General features: G+C 35.2%; 1 protein-coding gene across 1 annotated transcript; it reads right to left on the bottom strand.

Moving 5' to 3' along the window:
- Window positions 1-8,015: 8,015 nt before the first annotated feature.
- Window positions 8,016-10,660, bottom strand: LOC148009319 (ferritin-like catalase Nec2). Its single transcript, XM_087673572.1, has 3 exons — window positions 10,127-10,660; window positions 9,023-9,251; window positions 8,016-8,657 (listed from the first exon to the last, which is right to left on the bottom strand). Exons 1-3 carry the CDS (start codon window positions 10,510-10,512, stop codon window positions 8,283-8,285), a joined length of 990 nt encoding a protein of 329 aa, XP_087529698.1. The 5' UTR covers window positions 10,513-10,660; the 3' UTR covers window positions 8,016-8,282.
- Between the last annotated feature and the right edge of the window lie 14,114 nt (window positions 10,661-24,774).

Here is a 24,774-nt window from a genome sequence, read left to right as displayed (position 1 = left end):
GTCATATTTATCTCTTGTCTATTCTTTTTCATATCTTCCATCTCCTATCTTCCACTTCCTTCTACCTCGGATCCCCGGTGGATACAACCTTTCAACAAAAACCCCTCCGACAGTGCAGATCAGGTGATGTATACACATATAGTGAACGTCAAAAGGTCTCCAAGAACAAAGAACTCTACAAAATCTTCATAAAGGAAAGAGAAAGGAAAAAAGAGATTTTGCACAACAAGAGACAAGAATACCAATTGGTGGTGCAATCTCCCCCCATGTCTTGTGTAAGCACTTCACAAGGCATGTCTTTATAAATTTATTAATTTTCAAGCTCAAAAATAGTCCACTTTACAATTAGCATGCTTTTGGCTTTTGTGTTTGCTTTTACCCAAATAAAGAGTAAAGCATTTGGACGTCCAAAAATCAGGTTGTGTCCAAATGCAATGTCTAATAATGAAATATTAAGCCGAGTACCTATGTGTATACAAAAATAATTAATATTTATCAAGTGTTTTGATAAATAAGTGCATCTAAATAAACATTGACACCACACCTTTAGTGATAAGACGCGCGTCCATCAAAAATAATAATTCTTCTAGGTAATCTAAATACATGTCATCGCTCGCTGCTTCCCAACGCCACCGCTGTTTGCTCTACACATCAATTGAAGCATTCACAATTGTTAGAAAATAATAAAATAAAATCCACAAAAGTGAATACCTAACAGTATTCAGCTACAAAATAATTAAATAGGTTGAAACTCTATTTTAACCTTAATTCAATTGGAGTGCACTCTAAACTCATAAACGTCCATTAATTTAATATGTATTTTATGGAATCACGCACACACACATTAAATTAACCTGACGCCTGAAAAGGCCAGGCGTCCCCATCAACTTCTCGCACAAGGAATCCACCTTATGTACAAGCCCTGCCAAATAAATGTAGTTTTACGGAATCCATCGAAAAACCTCACAGAATCCACCGTGGAATATGCTTCCTGGCATCAATAATGCATAGTGATAAGCCATTTGGTGGTAAGGTTGTTTTTCTTCGTGGAGATTTTAGGCAAATCTTACATACTATACCAAAGGGTAGTTGTGAGGAATTGCGAGTGCAACTCTTTGTTGTTCCAATTTGTGGTAGCACATCAAGGTTTTGAAACTAACACAGAGCATGCGAGTAACAGTGAATAGGCATCAGTTTATTGAATGGCTATAAAACATTGGAGATTGAAAATGTTTTTCAAATAATGATGGTATGCTATAAATTCTAGCCATAATGGTATTGAATGGGGATCAATGCAGGACTTGGTTAAATGTATCTATCAAGATGTGGATAGCATAAACGATCATAGGTCATTTTTTAGTGAGTGTTGTCATGCCGCTACGCACACACCGTGTAAAAAAAATTAGAGTGTGGCTTTCTTATTGATTTAGAGAGCCAATGCCATTTTAGACATTAGTGTTAATGTCCATGGTTCAAAAATATTAGATTTTTGGATAAGTTTTAGCCAATTTTTGATATTTTAAATATTATCTGTTGTAAAAAATCCATAAAAATTGTAGACAACTTCTATATTATGATAACATGTAAAAGAAAGCATGTAGTTTCAGCTAATTTGAGAGGATTTTATGTAAAAAGAGAGATTTGCAAAAGTGCGCAACGGGCGATCGCTGTTTTCAAACATTGAATAGCACTCCAAAGTGGGAGATGGAGTGATCTGGCAGAATTCTAGCCAGGTATCCTGGTATTTTACCCCCCCTTTCGGAGCCAATGGAAGCATCAGATTGGTGATCTGAGCAGCGTAGAGGAAGATATTATTTTATACATATTTTTTCCTATTAGAGTTTTATCTTCTCATAATGCAGGAATAAACTGACAAGCTTCATCTCTGTTAGTATGCTTCTACATTTTCTAATTCTTTTTGGGAGTATTCTTCTACCTCTTCAATTTCTTCAAACTCCTTCTCTTCCGTCTACTCCTCTCCCTAAATCTACATTCACCCTGCTGTCTCTTACCCCCATGGTGGACTCGACACCAAATGCACCAACACCGTGTTAGGGAAAGTTTATGTTATCATCATAGGTGAATTCCAGAAGATATTTGGGCTGATATCTTCAGCCATATTCAGAGAATTATCTATAGCATTGTTCTTTTAATTCATTTCTTACTCTACAGAATACATCTTGTCAAAATATGCAAGTATTATGTGCCCCTATGGTAGGCCAATGCTTGTAGATCGTTCATAGATGCTTTGAGTTGAATTAAGAGGAGCTTTTTCTCTTATTTCTTGGTTGTGGTACCTTATCCTTATCAGGAACTCAATTTGAAGCTTTCTTGAAGCAAGTCTCTTTGCCCTATAAGCCTTGCAATTGACTCCTAAGCTTTTGTCCCTAACAGTCTACATTGAATGTAATCATGCAAAGTTGGTTCATGCTATGGCATCATGTATGAATGATGGGATGCAAAGTTGTTTATGATACATGACAGCATATTGTACTTAATTTTATAATTTGTGATTGCTCTTACAATCAAAAAAATAAGCTTGATTTGAGTTAGAACTTATGAGATAATACTCTTGTGATCTTTGCTAAGAACATGCAGTTGGAAGCGCTATTAACATCTTCAAGAACTTGGCTTGAAACCTTCAACCCTTCGTTTATCTCTCCCATCTTTGGAGACTGCTCTTAAATCCCAATACATTCTTCCCTCTCAAACCCTTGTGATTGACCATGAAGTACCTCTTGAACCTTCAAACATTCATTTTAATGTACTTATCTCTTGAAGACACATCTCCATCTATCTTGTCCTATTTTCTTGCCAAACCCCTGCGGTGACCTTCAACCCTATACGCTTTGACAGCGTACCATTCTTGCATGTTGAAATAGTGGGGTGAAAATGCTAAATAATCATGCATTGCACTTGTTGCCAAGAGAGGTCGAACAATATTATAGTGTTGATTCTATTGTGGGGATTGATGAGAACTCCTTCCTGTACTCTATGGAATTTCTTAATTCTCCTAACCTTGGCGGAGGTATTCCTCCTCATGTCCTTCTATAAAAGATAAATGCTCCAATAATGTTGCTTAGAAATAGAAATCCTATGAAAGGTCTATGCAATTGCACTAGACTTATATGTAAGGCAATTAACAAAAATGACATTGAGGCTAAGATAATAACATGAACCAATGTTGGGAAAAGAGTATTTATCCCAGCTACATTGCAACTCCCTTTCTCAATGAAACATATGCAATTTCCTATCCATTTAGCATTTGTAACAACAAATAATAATTTCAAGGATAGACACTATCATATTTGGAGCTATATTTAAAGACTCCAAACTTTACTCATGGGAAACTTTGTGTTGCATTCTCTTGAGTAAAATCACCACATGGATTGAAGGTCTTGCTTAGTGAAAATGAGAATATGGTAATTAGCACCATCAATATTGTATTTAAGAAAGTTCTACAAATAGTATCATAGTGTCTCATTTCCTCATTTGACAATTTTTCAATATTGATGTTCAAGCGTAACATATTTTGTTGCCTACTTTAAGACTTTAGTTCTTATTAGCTTCTTTAGAACATATTCATATATAGTTTCTCTCAAGTAAAATCACCACATGGATTGAAGGTCTTGTTTAGTGATAAAGAGTATATGATAAATACTATCATCCCCATTGTATACAAGGAAGTTCTACAAATATCTATCATTTCCTATTTTAACAATCTATCAATATTTGGTTTGGTTTGTATAAAGTATTTCATTGTCTACTTAAAGTATTTAGTTCTTATGACATTCAAAACATGCTCATATATAATTTCAAATGGTGCTTCATTGAAATTAGTTTTATTTGTTAAGTACTTATTTGTCTCTAATTTTATTCACATTTAAGTATTAATTTTGCCATTGACAAACTCGAAAGATTTAAACAATTAAAAATGACAATGTTTAATATTTTCTTTGATTTTGTATTTTTATCTTAAAAGTTATTTGAATTTAAATTCTCCACATCAAGTGTTATTTCAATTTCACTATCATTAAAGTTATTATCTTTGGTGTCTTTGCTTATTTGTTTTTATTTTATTCTTTCATCTTCAAGATAGTTTCCTTTTGAAATGCTTAAAGCGACTCAAAAATAATAATCGATACTTATAACACATTCTGAGAGAGGACATGGCACATTACCCTTGCATGTTGTTCAACCCACTTTAACTTTCAATAATTCAAGGAGAAAGAGGAAGTTATCTTTCCAATGATTAATATAAAGTGATTTAGAACGATGGATATATAGGTCAAATTTATGTACGTAATGGACAATGTTATTCATTTCTTTCTAGATATTGAAGTTTTCAACAAGTAAAACTACACTTTGAAAAATGATGTTATATTTTCTATTTGATGTGAGACAATGAATCTATGTTACTAGAAAAATGTATGTAACTTTACTCGTTGAGATACATAAATTTATATTATGCACTAATCCTTTCTTTGCACTTTGATATTGCTTTAAGTAGGGATATTGCTTGCATTTTCGTATACAAGTAAGAATTTGAATAGCATTCTTAGTTTAATTTTAGATGCACCCTAAAATTACATTTAAAAAATATTTAAATATATTGCTACATTTATAGAGGAGTGCTAAATTGAGCTTCACTGCAAATCACCAAGATAACAATAGTGGTACTTCAATACAAAGCATTAGGAGGAGACCAAGCAGAGCACTTAGTACTAATGTAAATGCTCATTTGCCCTCAAAATTAGCCCCAATAATACAACAATTTCAATCTGCTTCATCGCATTTTGAAAACCTTGTCAATAAACAAGTGTTTCTAGATGCATACACCCCTAAATTAAATTCACAACATCATACTTCAAATTTTTACAATAGTTTATTATGTAAGTTTCCCCATGAGACCCATGGTTGAAATAAAATAATTGCTTTAAAATAGTGACCTAGATCCTAATGGCTTAAGTGCTCAATAAGCTTGTGACTTTAAGTATTTAATAAGTAGATACCTTCACTTGTTTCATCCAAATTTCTACTTCATCTCCTTGGCAATATACATTCTAAACACTTGGTAATCTATTTGCAATATTCTAGCTTTCAACTAGAGGTCAATCAATAAACAATTCAACATGCACTCAAAACACTTGGTAATCTATTTTCAATATTCTTGTTGCCTAGTATTAAATAAGCATGTGACTTAAGTTTAGCATTGGCATTTATGTTTTAACTTTTGTGTGCATTTATTTTTTAACAACTTACTAGTCAATTATTGTAGCATTCAATAACACTGGAAACAAGTAAATCATGTTGCACAACTATATGAAAATTTCATTCCTCACTATGTACATCCACTTCACATCCATCTTGCCATGTACACACATTGGTGGTTGTAGTCACTCAAACATTGCGTTAACATTTGTGAACCATGGCAATTTCATTCCTTACTATGTACATGCACTTCACATCCATCTTACCATGTACGCACATTGGTGGTTTTAGTCACTCAAAACATTATGTCACTCAAACATTATGTTAACATTCATGAACCATGGCATGAACCCCTCATGAGGGGGGACTAGGAAGTGTAAGTCTTTCATGAGTTCTACCAATGAAACGGAACATCCCATGCTTTCCATGGGTTTGTTCTATCAACAAGATAGAACATCTTGTACAAATCATGCATGAGGTGGGGATTATGTCTCGATGTGTTCCGTGGGTTCTATTGTACGTCCCTTCCGTTTACAAATCATGAAAACAAATTTGAATCATTCCCATGCAAACCATGATTGTGACACAAATTTGAATCATTCCGATGCAAACCATGAGTGTGACAAGGAAATGTTCATGTACTCCATGGAATATCACTCATGGTTTCATCCATGAGTTCTACCAATCATGCTAACCAAATTTAGGGACCAATGTCACGTACATTAGCATGCATTTATGAATCATCACACAAGAATATCCCATGCAAACCATGTGTGACTAGAAAGTGTTCATGTGTTCCATTGAATATCCCATGGAAACCATGGGTTCAAACAATCATGTTGGATGACACTTTCCACAAAGATTTATCACAAAGAATCAATATTACTTCAAATGTATGGTCTCATTGCAAAAATTATTCATGACAAGAGGATTTCTTGCAAACATTATCATTAAACAATACAACATTGCTCCATACATCAAACAATCAACATCACTCCATGTGTAACATCTCACTCCATGTATATGAACGACGTTACGTTAAATGCATGGTCCACTACTAAAACCATTTGTGAGTACAAGATTTCCTACAAAGTGATCATAAGAAATATTATTCATAACAACAACATTTCCTACATCAGTATATGGTCATTGTCATGACCAATGGGTCCATTCTCACCTAGGTGCTTTATAAATCTAGAGTGAGACTTTTTTGCACATGTTATTTCCGACTCTTGTCAAAACCTTTTTTACTTCAAATAAATAGAATTTGAGGATTTTTACCATCCCAAGTTATATAGTATCCCAAATGAATGTTTCAAGATATATATTACTAGAAATTTCCGCACTCATTTGAACATATCTTACGAAAAATGGGTGGTGGTATCATATATTCCGATCTTCCTCTTGTACTTTTAGAGGAGTATTCGAATTGCAAAATTAAAATGTTAGAGATATTGGGTGGTTAAAGATTTTTTTGGACATGTTATGATGTCCGATTTATTATTATAAATTTTAGTAGTAACACGTTACTTCAAAAAAAAAAAAGATTGTCATTCTCATCAAATATTGGGTGGTTAAGACTTTTTTGGGCATGTTAATGTCCGATTTATTATTATAAAATTTAGTAGTAACACGTTACTTCAAAAAAAAAAAAAAGATCTGTTTAGATAAGAACGATGCTATAAATCTTTCAAATGTGAGGATTTGAAACAAATTAATTTAGTAGTACCCACGTTACTTCAAATTAAAAAAAAGATTATTTGGATAAGAACGATGCTATAAATCTTTCAAACGTAAGGATTTGAAACAAATTGATTTTACTACACTCTTCATTGAAGGACAAAAAGGAGCATTTTTCAAAATCGAATTAAATAGTTCAAAGGACGGGATTTGATAGGAAACTTGGAACCAACAAAAAATGAAAAAGCAGTCGCCGCTACATAAAAATCGATGGGGAATACTTCTCTCTCTCTCTCTCTCTCTCTCTCTCTAAACAGTCTCCACATCTTTCAATACTTTCAAATCAAATTGATGGAGAATGCACATCCTCTCTGAAAAGGAATTGATCAGCACCCTTTGAAATCGGAGCTGATGAAGCGCATTCTGGGAAGAAATGTCGATGCTGTAATTAACAGAGATTGCCAATAAATCAGAACCATTATCTATAGATAAATGCAATTGGATGGGAACCTTATTTATAAATGACTGTAGCATCTTTGAAACATTAAACATCGATGGGAGAACATCTTGCTACTGTTGTGGCATCGCAACTTCGATGTTACAACCTTCTGAACTTCAGGAAAGTTTAATCCAATTTAAGATATCTTTAAAGTACTTAATATTCCAAGGTTCATTTCCATGTTACAAATTCCAACAGTTCGAAAAGATCGTTCCATCTATTTTCATGACTATTCAAGTTGGATTGCTATCATAATTTTTCAATGTATATTCTAAAGGCTCAGTAGTAATCTCGGTTGTATTTTCACAATTGGTTCTTGAAGATCACCAACTGCTCAATTTATCTACCGGTGCCATTACGAATGTATTTTCACAATCGGTTATTAAAGATCACCAACCGGTCAATGTCGCTACTGGTGGTTCCTTCGACGTCATAATATTACCTTCCAGATAATTATGAGACATTCTAGGGATGGTTCCATTCCAAAAGGGCACGACACAAGAAGCACATGGACTACCCAGCAAAGGCTGATCTCATAGCAGCAGCAGCATCAAAAACTGGTGAAATGATCATTAACAGATGATGGGGTTTGCTGTGTCAGGTGAAATGGTGATGGATGATGGGATTTCGGCAAAACCCTCAAAATGTATATAGTTTTATTCTCAGAAGGACAAGTACATGCAGAGTGTTACAGACTACAGAAACAGTAGGCACATCAATTAACAAACAAACAGAAGGCCATAGCAGCATTAAAGCTGAAGCTGGTTAATGATAATGATGATGATGGTGTGGGGGGGAGAAGCACCCGTCCCATGTACAAAGGAAAGGTCGGTCCCTTTTATGTATGGTAAAAAGTAAATAAAATTTCATGGAAGGATGTGGAAAATGTATTTCAAGGCTTGTGGTGGAGGTACAGCTCAGCGTAGTAGCCGCGTCCCCCCTTGGGGTAGAATCCGCCTGGGACGGATGGGTTGCCGGTGCCGTAGACAATGCCCAAGATCTGTTCGGGGGTCCGGGCATAGCCAAGGGAATACTTATCGCCCGACAGCGCATTGCCGTGTGTCCTTCCTGCGGCACCTAAGCACAAGGGCACCACCAACCCTTCATCCACTACCAGCGTGTGGCCCAGCTCGTTCCTCAGTTGTGACAGTTTGTCCGTGATTTCAGCCACCGTGTAGCCGTACGCGCTCTCGTTCTTCCTCTCGTAAAGCAGGGCTCGGATCTGGGCATCCTGGCCAGACTCCACCGCCAACAGCCCAGCCACCAACTGCCGCCAACCCACACATATTATTATTATTATTATTATTATTATTTTTATTTAAAAAAACCAACCAACCACCTACCATCCTAATTTGCCTCCCATTATTGTTTCAAATTTTTGCCAATCCGTTACATTTCATGATTGTTTCAAACGTACGTGTTCATGCTCGTATTTTTTTTTTTCTAGTGAATATTTTATCATTCTGCAGCATGCTCGTGGGCAGCACATGGAAAGCAGCATGCATGTAAACATATCTAGATGAGCATGATTTTCTTTTTGTTAAATTCAGCTGTTTCCATGCTCATAATTTTCATATCTAAGAGTAGCGCAAGTCTTTCAGCAGAATTAACTCCTGTCATCACAGTGCTTACCCGCTTCCCGGTCGCCGTGGTGAGCATGGGATTTGCTCCGACATAGCCTGTCAGGCCCACATATGGTACTAAGTAGCTGGCCAAGAGGAAGCTCAGGCTGTCTGCGTATGCGTCGAAAGGCTTCGACATTTTCGAGCCCATAGCCTTCTCAAAAATCTGTGCGAACACAGCTTTGCTTATATCCAACTGCACCCTTGGGAAGGCATTTGGAATCGTTGCCTTTATTACTCTGCCAAAAGGAAGTGAAATTTAGTCTTCTGCACCATAACATCGTTTAAAATATCCATAGGTATTCAAGCAACCAAACTTAACCAATGCTACGCTTTGGACACCATTTTTTTAACATATCATAGCCCTCTGATTTAAGATATCATAACTTTGCCTGTATAAATCAACCCATGATCATGCACTGGCAAGATGAATGCTAGCAGACAATACATATCATAACTTTGCCTGTATAAATCAACCCATGATCATGCACTGGCAATATGAATGCTAGCAGACAATACATATGTTAATTATTTGTATCACTGAAATACTATATTTGCATTCCAAAGTATACTATTTTAGCCATTATTTTGGTTTTCAAAATATATTAGACTATTTGCATAAACAGATGTTAGTAATGCAATATGCCATTGCTAAGTATCCTGCAAGTTACATGACAACTCTTAATTACTGTAAAAAATTCAACTTTGTCTAATACAGTCTTCAAGGGCCTGTGGATGCTACAGCTGACGTTTTAAACTTTGCATGTTATACGTTATTAGGTTTGGAGAATTGACAAGAATATTGTCACAATAGTGCTTGTTATATGTTTTGAACAATGAACCGATTATAATGTATTTTTTCTGCACAAAAACAGCCGGAACCATGGACCTTGTGCTGTAAGATATAATTATGTTTCAATAACAAGTCATAATTACTATTACTATCATGTCCTGATAAAGATTTTAGTAATAAAAATACTATCACGGGATACTAATATGGATTAATCTATCATTCATAAATTTGTAGGAGAGGCGTACGTAGTCGAGTTTCGTGGTGTTCATTTTACCTCAAAACTTTAGAGTATTTCAAAACCTACATAAAATAGGTAGGCACCTTATATGATCAACTTCTTGGAGTCCCCATTGCTGGACAAAGTCCCGGGTGACAGGATCCAGCTTAGCCTCCTGGGCGCCGATGGGAGGAGGTCCGCCGGCCGCGAGCTCAGGAGCTATGCGGTCGAGGCCATAGCCGAAGCTGGCCCAGAGGAAGAGCTCGGCCTCAAGGTACTCGAGGTTGAGGGCGAAGAGGACGAGGTTGGCGTCGTCAGGGGTGAGGTCCTGCTTGGGTTCAAAGGATCCCGGGGGGGGCTGGAGGCGGCATGCGGGCTCTTGGGAGGGGGCGGGGGGAGTCTTGGCGGCGGAGGCCGGGAAGGGAGAGAGTAGGAAGGGGGGCAGGAGTAAGAGGAGGAGGTAGGGGAGGGAGAGCGGGGGGGTTCTCATGGCTGAGTTATGCTTGTGGCAGACAGAGACAGGCAGACAGACGGACAGACAGACAGACAGACAAACAGAGAAGAATGAATCGGTGGTATAAGTGGCAGCAACTACTTATAGAAAGCTTGCAGGCTCGAGTGTCTATCACTCAGTGTGGAAATCCATGCAGTTATATAGCCGAGAGAGAGAGTCCCCCCCGGCCCCCGCTGACGTGTCGCCTCCTGTGCATTCAATCGTGGGGGGAGGGGGTTTCCCTGTCCAGCGTTCCACCACGTCGTCCTCCCTCGGGCCCTCCCACGTGTCACCCCTGCGGCTCGTTTTTCCCGCACGTTAGCGGATCCAGTCCACAGTTTCCTTTTCCGTCCCTCTCTTTCTCTTTTGGACGGTTGACCCAACCATCCGTCCGTCCTTCCACAGAATCCTCTTATCTAACGTTAAACGACCCCTCACCAGTCCTCCAAAATACCTTTCTTCCCCAAACAAACACCTTCCAATGAAATTTTCCAGAGGTAAAAGCACTTATATTCCTAACTTATACGGCCATTTCGATATATTTATATATAAAGTGCAGCGGTTGTTGGATTTGAGACAAGAGTCTCGTGACATCAAGCATGACAAGATATCCTAGATATCCTAAGGGCCTGGTTGCACCCAAGGGGAGTGGGGGTAGTGAGACCTCGCCCCCCCCCCACCTCCCCCGGTGCTCAACCATACCTAGTGTGGAGAATGGGAGTTGGGTTTTCTTACCCCTCACTTCCCCTGACAAAACCAGTCGAAAAGGCCCGTGCTACCTCAAGGCGAATGGGGTTAACGCCTCGCATTTGTCCATGAAGGGCATGCAACATCCAATCAAACAAAACACTCTTACAACTTTCTAATAATCATTTTTCTTGTTTTATACAAAAAGCTTATATTGAGCAAGGAGGTGTGACCACAATGAAACTCATGTCATGTAAGGGTGCCATTAACCCCATTAACGCTAGCACAACACAGCTCTAAAATCCCACAAATTGTGAAGGTGCCCACACCTCTTAATTTTAGTTTCAAATGTATATTTCAAATTCAAAGGTGGGAGTACACTAAACCTAGGTTTAATGCACAATAAAGCAAAAAAGCCTTGAAATTTACAAAAGAACATCTAAAACCTTGAATTTTACAAAAATTTTAGTTATAAAAATGATAGTTGTATGGTATTCACTTCAAAAGTCCATCTAAAATTGCGAGTTAAAGGTCGTTGTACCTATTACTAAAAATGGTTTTCATAAATACTACCTAACAAAAAATACTTGGGTACGTTATATCTACCTTGGTAGTCAAACACATTTTTTGTAGCCTATAGAAAATGCTTTATGTCAAAAATTTCTAGGTATTTCTCAAGCAAATTCCATGTAATTGTCATTTTCAAATTCATTTTACTTTCAACCTTAGTTTTCCATGAACAAGGATATTGACACCAACTTGAACTCCATCAAAAGTAGATAGGGTACTCCATTCATTATCCCAACTATCAATAACATGGCAACTAGGTTAGGCTCCTCATCTTGCACTGGGAGCCATAACACATGTAGGAAAATTTACACGTACAAATCAATAAAATCAAGTAAAGAGACATGTGGATGGATCAACACTAGTCAAGCCCACATAAACTTTTACTAAGCCTAAGACTTGAACAAGTCAAACAAGTGCTCTCAAAAATGGGGTAATTCCCTTTACTTGGAGAAGTTTGTTGTTGTGCTGCTACAGGGTTGGTGATCTCTCTCTCTCTCTCTCTCTCTCTCTCTCTCTCTCTCTCTCTCTCTCTCTCTCTCTCTCTCTCACATCATTTTAGCTCCATTTTAGTGGTTTTTTTTAATTTGATAAATTTTAATATATTTTTTATTTGATGTTCAAGAGTTGAGTAGATTGAGTAATTATGATTTTTCAATTCTAAATTCAGACATATTTCTATGGTACAAGAAGGTTGCCATGTTTCTTTTTGCCACTCACAAGAGGAAAATCTCTAGATTGACTTTACTCTAATATATATAAGATTTAAGATAGATTTGAAGAGCCACATTATCTAGTAGTTAATGTTAATATAAATTATTAGTTAATTGTGTGAGTAGAAACATTCAAACACTTCTAAACAAGGTCGCATCAAATGTTAACATAGATATTGCTCTATCAATAGAAAGGTAACTACTATATCTATTGATAAAAAGTAAGAGTAGTGTAAAGTTCTTATAGTGAGCACTTTCAAAGTAAGAACTCAAATTTGAGCACATCTATAAACAATGTAAGCCATTGTCGCACTCTAGTTGGTCGATACATTATCCATGTATTTTCCTTGCAAGAAAGTTTCATTTCAAAAACATTTCATCTCACTTTTTAAAGTCTAAAATCAAACTTTCATCACATATTCTATAAGATAAAATTCTATGTAGGTTCTTAAAGTTATCCTTGCAACTCTCTCTCTCTCTCTCTCTCTCTCTCTCTCTCTCTCTCTCTCTCTCTATATATATATATATATATATATATATATATATATATATATATATATATATATAATTTCTCACCTAACAAGCTTATGGGGCCTCCCTCCATCAACTTTCACATGACATCTGAATGTCAACTTGCTAGACTAGCAATCACTAGTCCATCGACTTGCATGTAGTGCTACTTAGAATCTCTCTCCTCAAATCGTCATGCAAATGGGTGGGTCCACAGTAACATGAGTGTGCATGTGGATCGTTAATCATTTCATTCATTAACCCTCCACCACAAGTCAATAAACTTGTGTAAAATGGTTATTTATAATTACAAACATGTTACTAAGAATGTTGCCACTTATATTCACTTCCAATTGTCATTCTTCATATAAATCACTTTTTCCATTTCTTTCCCATGGTTATACTTGTTTGGAAATGATATTCTTTACTTGCAATTGCCATACGAATCACTTTGACATCACTTCGATGTTGTACACTTCAATTGTTATCCTTTACTTAGATTATCCATAACACATTACGTTGCATAGTTACCTTTCACTTGTGATTACCTTTATAGTTACTTCTACCAATGATTATTCTCTTGTTACTTCATCAAATTACTTTTACAGTTACTTGCCTTTAATAATGTTGCCTCAATCACAATTGATTCAACCCTAACATTTTTGTTTCCATGTTAGTAATCTTAAAGACGTTACTAGAGCTTAACTACTTGTCACAAGGATAGAAAGACTTTGATTTCTTGATATATGGAATTTATGCATTAAAAATAATTGTTGTACTAGTTACTAGAATAATCATTCTAGTAGCCATGATTTTATATGCTTTATATTACATTGTAGAATGTAAAACCGATCAAACCACTCATTAAGATATCATGAATATTACAACCTCATAGAAACTTCTTGTATAATTAAGTTACTACCCTAACAAAAAGCAAACTTACCAATTATGATATTCAATAATGAGAATAATGTATAATTCATTAACCTTATTGTAGTCAATAACAAGATCCATGTATAAAAATACTTTCAATATAACTAGTATCCACCTCCATTAAGAAAGCCCATTGAAACATTGTTTAACTTCTATGCACCAATATCTCTTCGTGTTTGCACCACACCTAGACACGTGATCTCCTACACAATCCACATGCTTTCCAATGAATTGGTCTCTTTGAATATATGACAATGAGTTGGCTCTGATGCTAACAGACAAGCACTTGCCTCTTATTACAACCTTACCATCTAAGGAGATTAAATGTTGGCTCTTTCAAGAGAAGAAATTGTCTCAAACATACCAAATTTATTTTGCATAAAGAAACTTAAAATGATACTTTCATAAAGTGATAGTAATGTATAGTTCTCCTTCTAGAGAACTAAGGAACGTGTTGTCAAGATGGTGGGTCAATATTGCCAGTCAATCTTAGAGCAATCTTCCTCCAAGTCTCCTCCATATTGAAAAGAAGCTTCCAAGCAAATAGGGCGATGACCTGAATGGTTTCAATGTTGGTTGAGTTTAGTTGTTGGGTTCAAACCTTGATAGCACATCCACAAAATCATTGTGTCTAATCGAGTTTTGAGGGTTAATTGTTCAACGTGGAAAATTTTCAATGTAGCCTACTTACTAATACACAAATGCAACACTATAACTTTAAGAAAAGTGTAGTGTTAATAAACATATATTTGACTTACTAACCTTGCTCTCCCTAATAAAAATCTTACAACCTAAATGTTCAATGTTAAAGCATTTAGTGTCTAACAAACTTTTGAAACTTAAGCATTCAATGTGCATAACTCCATTAGAGCATACTTACCACTACACAAGTGCAACATTTGTATTTTAAGATAATTGTATTTATATGATACATATATTTGTCTCACTAACATTACTTCCATAACAAAAATATTGACTAGTAAAATGTGTACTTCCAATGAATTGAATACATATGACTTAGTATTATGACTCTTTCTTTCTAATTTCTTGGAAATATTCACTATCATGGCATCATCAATCTTGACTAAAATTGTGGCCTCCTAACTCACTTGAAATTTTTTCATTACTAAAAGTCAATTGTAATTTGTGGATGTAGTATGAATCATACAAATAAGGTTAAAATATTCCATTTCATTTCTCTTTACCAAAAAGATCTTGTAGATGTCTATTCCATTTATTTGTCCAATATTAACAATTATTCATATCTACTTCAATGTAGCAAAATATTCAATGTTCAAAGAACTAATGTTTACAATAAATTAGTTTTTAATTAGCCATATTTAATTGCAACATGTAATAAATAAACATTACATCTTTGAAAAAATTTCATTACCCAATTTTTTAATTAATCTAGTCTTCCTCTTGCACGATTTGCTTGAAATCCACTTCTACTTTCAAGCACCTCAATGCAAGGCCTTCTATAAATGTCACCCTCCCATTTTTTACTAATTGTAAGGTGTAAAAACTAGGAATCGTCCTATAGCTTGGTCTCATAACACTTATGACCTGTCACTTTGATGTGCTTCTCTTTGGGCTTCTATTTCCCTCTAGCAAAATTATTGATGATTTGATGACTAGTCAATCTTTTAGTGCCTATAGTCCAAAATATAGAGGCTTGATTAGCTCTAATAATCCATCTAAATTTACAACCATTATTGAGGTCACACAAGTTACTTCAAATTCTACTCTTAAGAAGAATTGCATGAGCTTTTGATGCATAGGTAGATCAACCTTGTAGTCAATGAAGACACCTCTTTTAAGTATTAGAAAATATGATAGCTTGCCAATAACTATAGTATAACCTCCTTTTGGACTGTGGCCACACATATCTAGCCTATACCTACCCATTGATGTGTAGATTCTTGTTCATATGATTGTCCTAGAGAGGCATCCTTGAACCCAACCTGTGCCTTTTGGAGTAGGCCTATTTCAGTGTGCAAGTACATGTCCATTAGTGCCCATACTTACGTGACTAGTGAAAGAATTTTTTGGGATGATCCTTCCACTTTGCTAAAAATTCATTGAATGAGGACGCCTAGTTTTCTATAGTCATAATAGTATACAAAGATTCTAGCTCATGTAGAAGTTCTGGTTTTCAAAAGATTTATAAAGGTATTAACTCTTCATGACCAACCAAATTGATTTCATATCCCAATTTTCACAGCATTAGTCATGTGAAAAATTGGTTTTCCCTTGTGGTTTGAACACTTCAACTTATAAGTCATAGTCCAATCTTTTTAAGCATCATGAAGAAGATTTAATCACCCTCAAATATTGTACTCTCTTGGAGAAAAGTCTAGCATACCATGTTAGGGGTTTTATACGATGATAAGTTTCCTTTGATGAAATAACGATTGGAAATATGCAAGATATGACTCATGGTTTGTTGAGACCTAACACCAAGTATATGGTGTATCCCTACAAGAACATGATCCAAATCTATAGATCCTAGAAGCACAAACTAATTGCCTTTCTAATATAAAATGTAGTAATGTCAAAAACCTAGAAAAATGCAATCTACGATTTGCTTGTTTTCACAATCATACTGTGCCTCAATACAAGCCATATTCCTAGTAATAACCTTTTCTTTTCATAAAATATTTTTCATCTACACATATTAATTGTCTTTCCAAAAAAATGTACTATGATTCAAAGATTATAAGGCCTCTCTCTCTCTCTCTCTCTCTCTCTCTCTCTCTCTCTCTCTCTCTCTCTCTCTCTCTCTCTCTCTCTCTCTCTCTCTCTCTCTCTCTCTCTCTCTCTCTCTCTCTCTCTCTCTCTCTCTCTCTCTCTCTCTCTCTCTCTCTCTCTCTCTCTCTCTCTCTCTGTGTGTGTGTGTGTGTGTGTGTGTGTGTGTGTGTGTGTGTGTGTGTGTGTGTGTGTGTGTGTGTGTGTGTGTGTGTGTGTGTGTGTGTGTGTGTGTGTGTGTGTGTGTGTGTGTGTGTGTGTGTGTGTGTGTGTGTGTGTGTGTGTGTGTGTGTGTGTGTGTGTGTGTGTGTGTGTGTGTGTGTGTGTGTGTGTGTGTGTGTGTGTGTGTGTGTGTGTGTGTGTGTGTGTGTGTGTGTGTGTGTGTGTGTGTGTGTGTGTGCGTGCACGTGCGCGCACGTGCGTGCTTGGGATATGCCTAATTCTTAGAAAATGGAAGTTATCGAATTGTTACCTTAGCTACTCTCACCTACGTCTCGAAAATGTTGGCATCCTATTTTCTTTATGGGTGGTAGATATAAGATTTTTCCTAAGGTGCTTGCTAATCAATTCCATCAACGTATCCCAAAGATAGTGTAGCTTGCCTTATAAGGGTTCATCAAAGGACAAAATACTTTGCATAATATTATCAATTTACAAATGGCAATAAACTATGTTCAATATACCAATCAAGAGATAATGATAGTGAAATTGGTCACGGAGAAAGTTTTTGATCATTTAGATTGGTCTTTTATGGCCCAACTCATGCAAAAGATAATTTTTGGACCCAAAAAACTCAAACTTTCTCTACACTATCAATTAGGGATCGTCCATAGGAGTGATGCCATGTTATCCCATCTAACAGGAAATGGTGATATGAATGGTTTGTCTCTCCCTTTGCAACAACAATTAGTTGGCCAAGCCTTGACACATCACACCTTCATATTCTTGAGGCTAACAAGGATAATATTTGTAGAATGATGGACATATGAGAAATTTTTTACTGTAGCTTCATGGTTGCACATTAATATGCACAAATAACCTCTCATAAATCTTACCCAAGAAACTACTTGATTGCATTTCAACTCATATTTCATGATCTTTCATGTGCACCTTGAGTTCCCCAAACGATTACGTTTCCCATGACCTCATACTACATATCCATTACTACCCTAGTCAAAGATTGCTTGTAAGAATCCATGAGATTAATATGCTTAATGTTGTGGAAAAAATACTTTATGCATTGTGGCATTACTTGAATTTCTTGGGATCATATATGTACAACTAAACAAATGGGGGAAGGTATGATTTTGGATGTGGAGACACCCATGATAGCCTTCCAATGCACCTTATTTAGTGGCATATGTTTTGGGCAACATCCATAGGTTTCCATTGCTAGATTTTTTTTCTAAAATATATGGGTATTTTGCATGGCAACATAATATTTTAAGCCTTCTAGTGACATATGGCTAATGTTGGTCAACCCATAGGACTAGAGTACTCCCCTCTTGATCATCTTATTTGCTCTTGGTAAGTGGCTCTTAGGAAGTCCTCTTGGCATCCCATAAAAATTTAATTGCCACCTAATGCTTTTCTAGCTTACATTTTGACTATTTCTAGAATTGTTGAATAAAATGGCTAGACTTGGCCTAGTCTCTATTTTTAATCCATTTGAACCCTCAAGCATAACTTTGTGATCATTTTGTTTCATGTGAGAAGGAACTTCAATGTGTTTAGATGCCACCATGATTTACAAGCAATAATTTTGGATTCTTTCTTGCTTGGCAACCCTTCCCTTCCCTTGAGTTGAAATACCTCTGGCACAATTGCAAAATTAACAATCAACTAATCTTAGAGTGACCATATGCAAATCAAATATATCAATTCCTCATCAAAGATCATGCAATTCCAATAAGGGAAATTCTTTATGGGATCTCCGCAAGGGTAGAAGTTGGTACATGGCGATTGTGGCTTAGCTCAATGATAAATTGAAAGTATTTCGAATCCATTGAGATAGACATTTTAATTCAAATAAAACATATTAGCCAATTTCTCAATCCAAAAAGGAAACAAAAAATGAGAAAATGATTTTATTTGGCAATGTTAAATTCTCTCTCTCTCTCTCTCTCTCTCTCTCTCTCTCTCTCTCTCTCTCTCTCAACCTTGAAGCTTAGAAACATAAAAGATAAAGCTATAGTTTAAAAGCAATCAAAATGTTTCAAGGGATGCAAAATGTGGATCACATACTCATAGCATGACCAAATGAAATTGCCAAGATGAAGCAACCAAAAAAAGGGTGAATAGGCAATTTATCAAAGTGGCAAATCTGTCATATTGGAGTTACTAAACCTAAGTATCAAGTTTTCTTAGAGTCATAATATATTTAAATACTTTTACACCTTCAACAATTGGTTTTGTTTTTGGTACCATGAGGTGGATTGCAACTAAAACCTTGATGTGTATCTTTGTCCTATATGCTTCTAAGGCATCTTTAAGGACTTTAACACACACACACACACACACACTCTCTCTCTCTCTCTCTCTCTCTCTCTCTCTCTCTCTCTCTCTCTCTCTCTCTCTCTCTCTCTACATTTTCAATCCATAATATAACAAACAACCTCAGGGAAGTTCTTATATGTATATCCTCTACATCACGTGCGTTCAAGGCCTATTTATAAATATCCTTATTTGTGAATTTTTCTTGAATAAAACATATCCATTTTCTATTAAATCTGTAAATAACCCCTTTATATTACACCCTTTTGTTTGTATATATATATATATATATATATATATATATATATATATATATATATATATGGTATTTTAAAAATACATTATTTTGAACCCATGTGATGCACACATATATTCATGAGTAACTTACCCAAGCAAATAACCTTAAATCACGTGCAAATATTTATATTTTTTTATATGTAATTCAACTTGTGCTATTTCAAGATGCTATTTTTGTTATCTCATTTTACTAATATTTTAAAAATTCATATTTGGTTTGAGTAGCTTTATATATTTTCAAATATCTAGAATTAGGAGCCTTGGGAGTACTATATAAGTGTCATTTAGGTTCGGTTTCACATTTGGAAGTTTTGTGAATTATGATATAGTAAAGATAGTTGTTTTTACCTATAGGTAAAATGAGGTGGTTCTTAAAAAGTCTTGAAAATAATAGTTTTTTTAATAATGTGGATACTTGTATTGACTTGAAGAAATAAAAGTAAATATTTACAACATCATTGTGATGCGAGTAAACCTTAAGCCTAAGAGCTTAGCTTTTACCAAAAAAGCTCAAAGATTTGATAAGCCCACCTAAGAAGCTTCAAAACCACAAGAATGTCATATAGCAAGGAATCTAGGCATTCATTTAGGGATTCATGAGGCCCCATGGTGCGCAAACCGGATGTTGTATGTGTACGTAGCGAATGCCAGAAGGTCCCCAAGAACAAAGAACTCTACAAACCTTCATAATTGCAAGTAAAAAGTAAAAGGAAATTTTCACGACATGAGACAAAAAGACAAATTGGATGCAATCTCCCCCCCATGCCTTATGTGAGCACTTCACAAGGCGTGTATTTATCGATTTATTTATCTTTAAGCTCAAAAATAACCCACTTTACAATTAATAGCATGCTTTTGCTTTTGTGTTTGCTTTTGCCCAAATATAGAGTAAGATATTTGAGCATCCACGGGCTATGTCCAAATACAAATATCAAATAATGAAATATTCAACTTGACGCCTATGCGCATACAAGATAATAAATGTTTTGTCAAGCGCTTTTTTAAAAAATACGCTTAAATAAATATTGGCGCCACGCCTTTAGTGATAAGACGCGCACCCATCAAAAATAGTAATTCTTCTAGGCATTTAGATTCATGCTATCGCCCTCGGTGCTACCCAACGCCATCATTGCCTGCTCTACATATGAATTGAAGCATTCACAATTGTTAGAAAATAATTAAATAGAACCAAATAAAAGTGAATATCTAGCAGTCTTCAGGTAGAAAATAATTAAATAGGTTATAACTCTGCCTTGAACTTAATTTAATTCAAGTACGCACTCTAAATTTGTAAACCTCCATTAATTTAATGTGTGTTTTACGGAATCAGCCACGTACATATTAAATTAATCTGACGCCTGAAAAGGACAGGCATCCCTGTCAGCTTCTCGCACAAGGAATCCACCTTCTTATGTACGAGCCTTGACAAATAAATATAATCACGAAATCCATCGTGGAATATGCCTCTTGGTATCATACCCCCGAGGCGGGATAGCAATTTTTCTCAATTGCTATAAGCTCAATATGGAGCGAGCACTCAGGGGTAAGCACTTAGGTCGCAAGCGTGCATCTATTGGGCCTCTTCAACATGATGATTTTTAAACTTAACCAAATATCTATAATATCTACGGCAAATTCTACTGATCATAAAGTCAATGTCTAGAATAGTTTCAGGTTAAAGGATTTCAGATTTTTCTTCTAACAAAGGAGGATTTTCATAAATAGGGCGGATAGGTAATTGGCCTCTAAAAGGTCATAGCAAACTGATATGAAAAGTATTATGGATCGTCCAATGTTTGCGTAAATCTAATTTAAATGCATTGTCATTGATCTTGTGAATTATTTTGAAATGTCCATAAAACCTAGGTGCTAATTTAACAACATGGTGTTTCTCAACACTTTGCAATCTTCTCTTTTCAATACGTAACCAAACATAATCACCAATATTGAAACTCACGGCTTGTCTTTTCTTATTAGGTTGTTTATTGTATTATTATTGGCTTTCACAATCATGCCTTTAATTTGAGAAAAAATAGTAGCATGCATATTAGCAATATCATCAGTAGCTTTAACTTTATTCGACAATGATGTAACATGTGTAGGCAATCTATGTCCATAAATGATTTCAAAATATTCTTTATGAGTAGCTGTGTGTGGTGTATTATTGTATGCAAATTGAAGTAGATATAAATGTATGTCCCACGTTTGTGATTTTGAGATTGTGTATACATGTAAAATATCTAGAATTGTGCTATTAGTAGCTTCTATTTGCCCATTGGTTTCTGGATGGAATATAGATGAGAAATCAATCTTAGTATCCAAGTTAGCAAACAAAGTAGTTCAAAAATTATTACAAAATCTAGAATTACGATCAAAAATAATAACTTTTGACAAACCATGATTAGTAAAAGCAATCTTCAAAAACAATTGTGCAGCTTGAGACATAGTTAATATTTTCTTGCATGGTAGAAAATATGCTTGTTTACTAAATCAATCTACTATAGTCCAAATCATATCATAATTAGCTTGTGTATTAGGCAAACCAGTTATAAAATCCATTGAAATATGTTCCCATGGATGATCAAGAATTGATAAAGACATTAACAAATTATATTGCTTACCATGGTGTCACTTGACTCTTTGGTAAATTAAACACTTAAAAATAAAGTTAAAAATATCAGATTTTATTTGCAGCCAATAAAAATCTTCAACCAATGTTCTTAAAGTGAAAATAATGTCTCTATGACCTTGATATGGAGGATTATGAATTTCATGCAACACAAATGATCTAAATTGAACAGTGACACACAATATTTTCTCATAAAATATAAATCCATCAAAATAAGATAAAGAATCAATTGAAATCTAGTTATTAAAGCAATTGATTTGTTTCAATCAGCTTGAAAACTGAGGCCATGATCATAGGTATCATTCATAGGAGTAAGAGAATCAAAAGATAGAATGGAAATATTATGAATACTTGGTCTTCTACTCAATGCATTGGCAATAACATTTTCTCTTCATGGCTGATATTGAATAAATGGATGAAAACTTTGAAAAAAAACAGTCCATTTAATGTGACGGTCAAAAATTTGTGGCTGACTAAGGAGATGTTTGATACTTTGCTGATCAATTTTAATCATAAATTTGGATCCCATTAGATAGTGTTTCCATTGATATAAGGCTTAAACTACAGCTAACAATTATTTATCATATGTGGAATATTTCAACTCAGAAGGTTTAAGTTTGCAACTAGAATAGGCTATGGGATGTGAATCTTACATAAGGACAGCTCCTATTCCTGATCCGCTATCATCAGTAACTACTAGAAAGAATGGTGATTAATATCAGGTAATTATAAGATAAGTGCATGTGTTAAAGCGTGTTTCAACAAATCAAAAGACTTTTGCTGGTTGTCAAACCATTGATACACAAAACCTTTCTTTAACAATTTCGTCAAAGGCAATGCAAGCAATGAAAAATTTCTCGCGAATTTTTTATAAAAGCTGGCAAAGCCTAATAAAGAACATAACTCATGTACAGTTTTAGGGATTTGCCAATTCAAAATTGCCTCTATCTTTTTAGGATCAACGCGGATACCATCAAAAGAAACAATGTGACCTAAGTGTTTAATCTAGGTTTGAAAATTTTCACTCTTGTCAGGATTAGCATATAATTGATTCTCTTTCAATAATTTTAAAACTAAGGATAGATGTTCACAATACTCATTCTCATCCTTACTGAAAACCAATATATTATCAAAGAAAACAATCACAATTCTAATACTTCAAAAACATATGATTCATCATACGATTGAATGTAGCTAGGGTATTGGTTAAACCGAAATGCATAACAATAAATTCATAATGATCAAACTGAGTTCTAAATGCAGTCTTAAAAATGTTAGGTGTATCCAAACGTACTTGATGATATCTAGATTTGAGATTTACCTTGCTAAAAACAGTGGTCCCTTGTAGTTTATCCATGAGATCATCTACCCTAGGGATCGGATATCTATTCTTAATAGTGATTTTGTTTAGGACACGATAGTCAATGCATATCATATAGGTATTATTTTTCTTCTTAACTAGTAGGACAGGTGTACCAAAAGGAGAACTACTCGGCCTAATGAGTCCTCGATGCAACAATTCCTCAACTTGTGCTTGGATTTCTTTTTGTTCAATTTGATTGTGTCTATAAGGTGCTTTACATGGTAGTTGAGAACCTGGAATTAAATCTATTTTATAGTCTTCACGACGTGTAGGTGATAAATCAGCAGCAAAACAATCTTTAAATTGTGAAAGAAATTGTACATGCCTGTGATGTATCTGATTTTCCTTAGCTTCAATTTCATTCACCCATACTAAATATGATTTACTACATTTTCTCAATGCACATTTAGTTTGTATGTGACTAAGCAAGGAAAATTTATCAAAAGTGTGTAATCCATGTAATGTGATTTGTGTTCCATTAAAATGAATTTTCATGGAATGTGTGGAATAATCTATGTCAGGGTTATATTTGTGACGCCAAGGCATTCCTAAAATAATATCACTAGCTTGCAAAGGTACAATCAAGAAATTTCTACGCTCAATATAATCACCGATTTTAATCTCTAAATCGTGTACTTCTTGTGTACCATTGTATCTAGTGCTTAAGAATGCAGCCTTTATGTGATAATGAGTTGAAACAGTAGGTAAATTCAATTTTTTTATCAACTTTGCAGAAATAAAATCATGTGTGCTTCTATCATTATGCAAAACAATCTTTTCTTGACCATGCACAAAATATTTAATTGTTAATAATGAATGAGGATTTGGCATACTTGGTAAAGTATCTGAAGCATCACCGATATCATCATCTTCAGTGAAGTCTAGCATATCTTCATGGTCCTCATCTTCAATTGCTCCCAAGTAATTGATTTGAACAGCTCGCTTCTTGCTAACAGTTCACTGCTAAGTGTCCAGCTGATGACACTTATAGCAAACCATAAGCTTTGCTTTGGAGACATTATTGGTAAGGGCTAAAAGTTTGGGTATATTGGGATTTGGCTAGAGGGAAGGCTTAGGGTTTGAATTTTCAGTTTATGGTAAAGCAGGAGGTCGAGTCCAAGGTTTACAAAAAGAAGAATGAGCAAAGTGATTTTGATTGAATCTTTGGAAGTTAGAATTAAATTGCTTTGTACCAAAGTTACCATTAACCAAAAATTATTGTAGACAACTTTTCTCGTCCATGAATTGTATCCTTCATATCACGTGCTAAAGAAATCGTATCCTCCAAGGTCTTTGACTTAAACATATTCACTTCCGCA

Source organism: Lygodium microphyllum, unplaced genomic scaffold (genome assembly GCF_053477565.2).
Source record: "Lygodium microphyllum isolate KBCC unplaced genomic scaffold, Lygodium_microphyllum_v1.1.10 scaffold_31, whole genome shotgun sequence".
Classification (NCBI taxonomy): Eukaryota; Viridiplantae; Streptophyta; class Polypodiopsida; order Schizaeales; family Lygodiaceae; genus Lygodium; species Lygodium microphyllum.
Note: the sequence above shows the minus strand (reverse complement) of the source record. Positions and strands in the feature narration are given on the sequence as shown.